Source organism: Lonchura striata, chromosome 5, assembly GCF_050655825.1.
Source record: "Lonchura striata isolate lonStrDom1 chromosome 5, ASM5065582v1, whole genome shotgun sequence".
Lineage (NCBI taxonomy): Eukaryota > Metazoa > Chordata > Aves > Passeriformes > Estrildidae > Lonchura > Lonchura striata.
Window position 1 is genome coordinate 9240871 of NC_140707.1, and position 5188 is coordinate 9246058.

Genomic DNA, 5188 nt, shown 5'->3' on the forward strand with positions numbered 1-5188 from the left:
CCCGCAGGGTCCAGCGGGGGGTGCTTCATTTGCCCCCCTCGCCCCATCGGACAGCTAGCTGGGGCAGATCGGGGGCGAGAGAGCAGCAGACCCCAGCATTTTTACTTTTCCAATGGTGACAGTGGATTGGAGGGTAAATGTGCCACCTCTCCAATGACATTGGACAAACTACGAGTACATCAAATTTCTCCACCCCTATGGAGGAATGCAAAGCAATAGATGGTTTACAGAAGATTGTGGGAGAAAGTTCCCTACAAGAAGGAAAACTCAGAAGGCTTTAGAAAATCTTACGAATTAGGGCAGCACCTCTCTCGGGTCTTCCTGGTGTGGCAGCCACTGAAGATCACAGCATGTACAAAGATGATTTTTGTCCTGTGTTTCCCTTGCCCTCTCAGGCCATGCTGGCCATTTCACACGGGCTCTGAAAGTCCCTGGAAGCTCTGGCGGGGCAGGGAGCAAGCAAGAGGCAGCGCTGCTGTGCCTGCTTGTGTTCCCTGGGGAGACAATGAAGGTTCTGCTCGTCCCAGACACTCTGCAGGGCTTTGGCACCGCACAAATGAACTTGCAGGACATGCAGAACACAGGGCTCTGTCGGCAGTGGGAGCAGCCTGTTGGAAATCACCAGCACACATGCTCATCAGCCCTGGGAAATGACTCTGTGCAATCGAGGGCCTCTGGCGTGGAGCAGCAGGAACAGAGATCCTGCCCTGGAGAAGCTCCATGCCACGGCCAGGGTGTTCACCACTGAGCTCCCAGGGCTGTGCTGAGGTGCCAAGAGCACCCCACAGGCACAGAGCGCAGCGCCAAGGGAGCCAGCTGCACCTGAGAGCAGCAGATTTCCAGGGGCAAAGCATTCGTGGGCCATTTCACCCAGTTTCACAGTATCAAAGGGCCTGCGGGGCTTCTGCCACGTTTGGGCAGGGCAGGCCTGGGCTGGATTTCAGCCCGGGCTCTGCCCTCGGTGTGTGTCAGGTATTTGGCAGCCGGGTCCACGGCGAGTCCCTGTGCTGGGGCAGAGATGGAGGGCGGGGCTGGCCTGGCCGGGCCGCACTGTGACCCCGGTGACATGCCAGCCCCGGCGTCACAATGGGGCAGCTGCAAACAGCAGCAGCAGCGGTGCCGCCGCCCCAGTGCAGCCCCGGCCGGCGAGCAGCGTGCCCGCAGCCAGGAGGCCGCGCCGGGCGCTGAGCGCTGAGCCAGGGCAGCCAGGCGAGTTCCCGGGGAGCCGCTGCCCAGCGGGCACCCGGAGCCGGTCCCGGGCGGGAGAGCCTTTGGCAGGGCACGGCGCTGCTGCTGCCGGGGCAGCGGCACAGCCGGGCAGCCTGACGGCTCCGGGCCGCTGTGCTGCCTCCGGATCCCCGGGGCTGCTGCCCCGCTGCCCCGAGCAGCGCATCCCTGCCGCCCGCACGGACCCTCCCGGTCCCGTCCTCACCTGCCGAGGCCATGCTCGGCACCACCTTCCTCCTCCTGCTGGTGCAAGGCCTCCTCCGGTACCCGCAGCCGGCCGCCCGTGGGCTGGACGAGGCCACGCGGGAGCGCATGGAGCAGCGGGCCGAGTACCTGAGCCAGGAGATGGCTCGGCTGGTGCAGGAGCTGGAGCGGCAGAGCCTGGAGCAGAGCGCTGGCGCCTGGGGAGCCCTGCTGCTGTGGCCGTGCTGGGGAACTCTGGCAGTCCTCGTCCTCCTCTTGGCGCTCTGGTTTGGAGCAAAGCAAGTCGTAAGCCATGAGGAGAAATGGGAGGAGGTCGGTGCTCCTGGAAATGGCAAGGACAAACACAGCGGAGCCCAAGACGACGAGGCCCACAAGATTGAAAGCAACCCGGGAGGCCTTTCAGTGCAGCGCATCCAGTTGCCTGTTGTGGATCTGGAGAAAGGTTGCTCGCTGATTGGTGACCTGATGGCCAAACTGAGAGACGTCTTTGAACAAGGCTTGTCACACAGTTTCTACCCGGTGCCACAGGAAGCCATCGGAGTGGGCAGCGCCTTTGAAGGCTGGCGTCCCCGTGCAGAAGATCCTGTGTACCAGGTGCTTGTTGCCCTGAGTCCCCCTGCGGGACACGCCTTCCACCTGGAGCTGGACACCGCAGGGATGCCCCAGAGGAACTTCTGGGTGCGCGTGGAGCTGCTGTGCACCTGCCCCAGGGGGCAGCCGGGGGAGGACATGCTGTGTTTCCTCCACCAGCCTGAGCAGGAGCTGAGGAGGAAACAGGAGCCCAGCCTCCTGCACACCCTGTGCACCAGCTCCTATCTGGATGTGCAGAAGACTGCCCAGTGGTTCTGTGGCTTTGTGAGGGTAGCCTGGCTGCTGTTGCCTCAGTCCCGCCACTGGCGCTTAACGTTGCTGCCCTCCAGCCGCTCCTGCCGGTTTCAGCTGAGCAAAGGCCAGGAAAGCTTCAAGGCTGAGATGATCTTCGGGGTGCGGCGAGGAGACTCTGACATCTTTGCGGGCAGCCTGGCCACAGAAGCGGGCACGCCAAGCACCGCGTGGCCTGAGACCTGTGCCGTGGCAGAGGCCAAATTCTTTGGGCACATTTCCAGGCAGGCCCCCCAGGACAGCTGCCACTGCAAGTGCCTGCAGCTCCTCAGCCACAGCCTGCCGGGTGTAGGTTTGTCCAGCTACACCTTGAAGACTGTGCTGATGCACCTGCTGAGCACCGTGCCCCCGACACGCTGGCGCAGGAGGGATTTCCCCCGGCGGATGATGGACATCCTGAAGCTCCTGCGCTGCTCGCTGGAGACCAAAGCGCTGCAGCACTTTGTCATCGGCAACGAGAGGCTTCCCGAGGAGATCCGTCTGCCCTCGGACTTGCGGCTGGCTGAACCTCCCAACCTCTTGCAGCACCTGGCCAGCGATCCCGACGCCCAGGCCAAGGCCCTGCAGGACTACTTTGGCCTGGTGCTTGGGCTCAGGCAACTGCTGCTCTCCGGCCACTGAAAGAGATGCTGCTGCCCAGAGCTGTGCTCCTGGGGCCTCTGGACAGAGGCTCTGTACATTAACCCCTGTATATATTAACCCCCCCAAGGTTTTACATTCATTGTATTCATTACTGCCCTGTAATGAATGCATTTCTTATATATATTGATACTCCTTTTTTTTTTGGGCTATTACTACATAGATTAAGACTCTCTAGTTAGTGCATTAACCTATTTGTTTTTTCAATAAATCCGAGTATTTCATTATCTGATTTGTGGTAGGTCTTCTTGAACTTGACCGGATGTGTAGTCTACACACTGAATATTTTGCAAATTTGTTTTTCTAGCTGCCTGTAGTCTGTTTTGATAGGCAAATACGTGTATGAAATAATGACAACTCGTGATGCAGGAAAGACACTTCTGTTTATTGGGACTTAAACCATCTTTGCTTTCGGCTGCTTTTGATCTGCACACAATCAGAACAGCACTGTCTTAATAAAAAAATGATTAAAAATGATCCTGTTGTCCACAGGGGTCAAATACAGGTACTATTGGGATATATATTTTAGGAATATTTTTTAGGTGATCTGTCTTTATGTCATTAACCCCAGTTATAGATTGCACACATCTGTTCATAGTAGAAACTTAGACATATCAGTCTTTGAGAAAATGCAGAGAAAAATGACAAGTAAGAAATTCTTCATCTAGTTTTTTGTTATTAGATTCAAGCTCAGTAGCTTATATAGATTTATGGATGTCACTGTAGATGTATATAGTGGAAAGATGATAAGAAGGTTCAGAACTCTGATGTTCTATTGAGGTTTCAAGATCTCAAAGGGGTTAGCTGTAAGTTCTGATTTTAGTAGTAAAGTAAATTAGATACATAGTTTTTCCTTATCATTCTGCATTTCTCTGTGCTGTGCTACTCGTAGAGAAGGTACGTGACCTATCACTGCATGTCCTAGTAAAAACTGCTTTTAGGCCCCCTTTAGGAACTGCCAGGCCACAATGAGCTCTCCCTGGAGCCTTCTCTTCTCCAGGCTAGAAAAACCCATTTTTCTCAGCCCGTGTCCATAGGTGCACCAGCTCCCTGGTCATTGTGGCCTTGTTCCAACAGGATCATCTTCTGTTAGTGCAGGGGACCTCAGAGCTGGATGCAGGGCTCCAGGTGGGGTTTCCAGAGCAGAGGGGCAGCATTCCCTCCCATGCTCTGCTCACGCTGCTTTGCTGCAGCCCAGGGCACATTTGGCTTTCTGGGCTGTCACTGCACACTGCCAGGTCCTGTTGAGCTTCCTGTCAGCCAACACCCCATCCGCTCTCCTCAGGGCTGCTCTCCATCCATTCTCAGCCCAGCCTGTGTTTGTGCTGGGGATTGCCCCAGCCCAGGTGCAGGACCTTGCTCTTGGCCCTGCTGAGCTCCATGAGGTTCTGCCCAGCCTCTGCAGGCTCAGTGTCCCTCTGGATGGCATCCCTGCCCTCCAGAGGCTGCACACGGAGCGTGGTGCTGGCAAACGTGACTGGCTGGGAGGAGGGACAGTTCTACAAAGCCCTTTTGAACAAAGGCACAGAATTCTCAGTGCTCCTCTCTGTCACTCTAGGCCATGTGAAAGCACGACACGAGCCGCTGCTATTGCAAAGGTGAAAGAGAGGAAGTTTATGTTTTTATTTTCTGACTCCAGCATTTTTACTTTTCCAATGGTGACAGTGGATTGGAGGGTAAATGTGCCACCTCTCCAATGACATTGGACAAACTACGAGTACATCAAATTTCTCCGCCCCTATGGAGGAACGCAAAGCAATAGATGTTTTACAGAAGATTGTGGAAGAAAGTTCCCTACAAGAAGGAAAACTCAGAAGGCTTTAGAAAATCTTATGAATCAGGGCAGCACCTCTCTCGGGTCTTTCTGGTGTGGCAGGCACTGAAGATCACAGCATGTACAAAGATGATTTTTGCCCTGTGTTTCCCTTGCCCTCTCAGGTCATGCTGGCCATTTCACACGGGCTCTGAAAGTCCCTGGAAGCTCTGGCGGGGCAGGGAGCAAGCAAGAGGCAGCGCTGCTGTGCCTGCTTGTGTTCCCTGGGGAGACAATGAAGGTTCTGCTCGTCCCAGACACTCTGCAGGGCTTTGGCACGGCACAAATGAACTTGCAGGACATGCAGAACACAGGGCTCTGTCGACAGTGGGAGCAGCCTGTTGGAAATCACCAGCACACATGCTCATCAGCCCTGGGAAATGACTCTGTGCAATCGAGGGCCTCTCGTGTGGAGCAGCAGGA

General features: G+C 55.8%; 1 protein-coding gene across 1 annotated transcript; it reads left to right on the forward strand.

Annotated features, from left to right (window-relative positions):
- The first annotated feature begins 1366 nt into the window (after positions 1 to 1366).
- On the forward strand, positions 1367 to 2934 carry LOC144246543 (inositol 1,4,5-trisphosphate receptor-interacting protein-like 1). The gene has a single exon (XM_077784455.2). It carries the CDS (start codon positions 1444 to 1446, stop codon positions 2932 to 2934), a length of 1491 nt encoding a protein of 496 aa, XP_077640581.2. The 5' UTR covers positions 1367 to 1443.
- Positions 2935 to 5188: the final 2254 nt, after the last annotated feature.

Bases quoted from the DNA above. Each gene is read 5' to 3' on its own strand.
- LOC144246543 (XM_077784455.2), top strand. From the start codon at position 1,444: ATGCTCGGCACCACCTTCCTCCTCCTGCTGGTGCAAGGCCTCCTCCGG.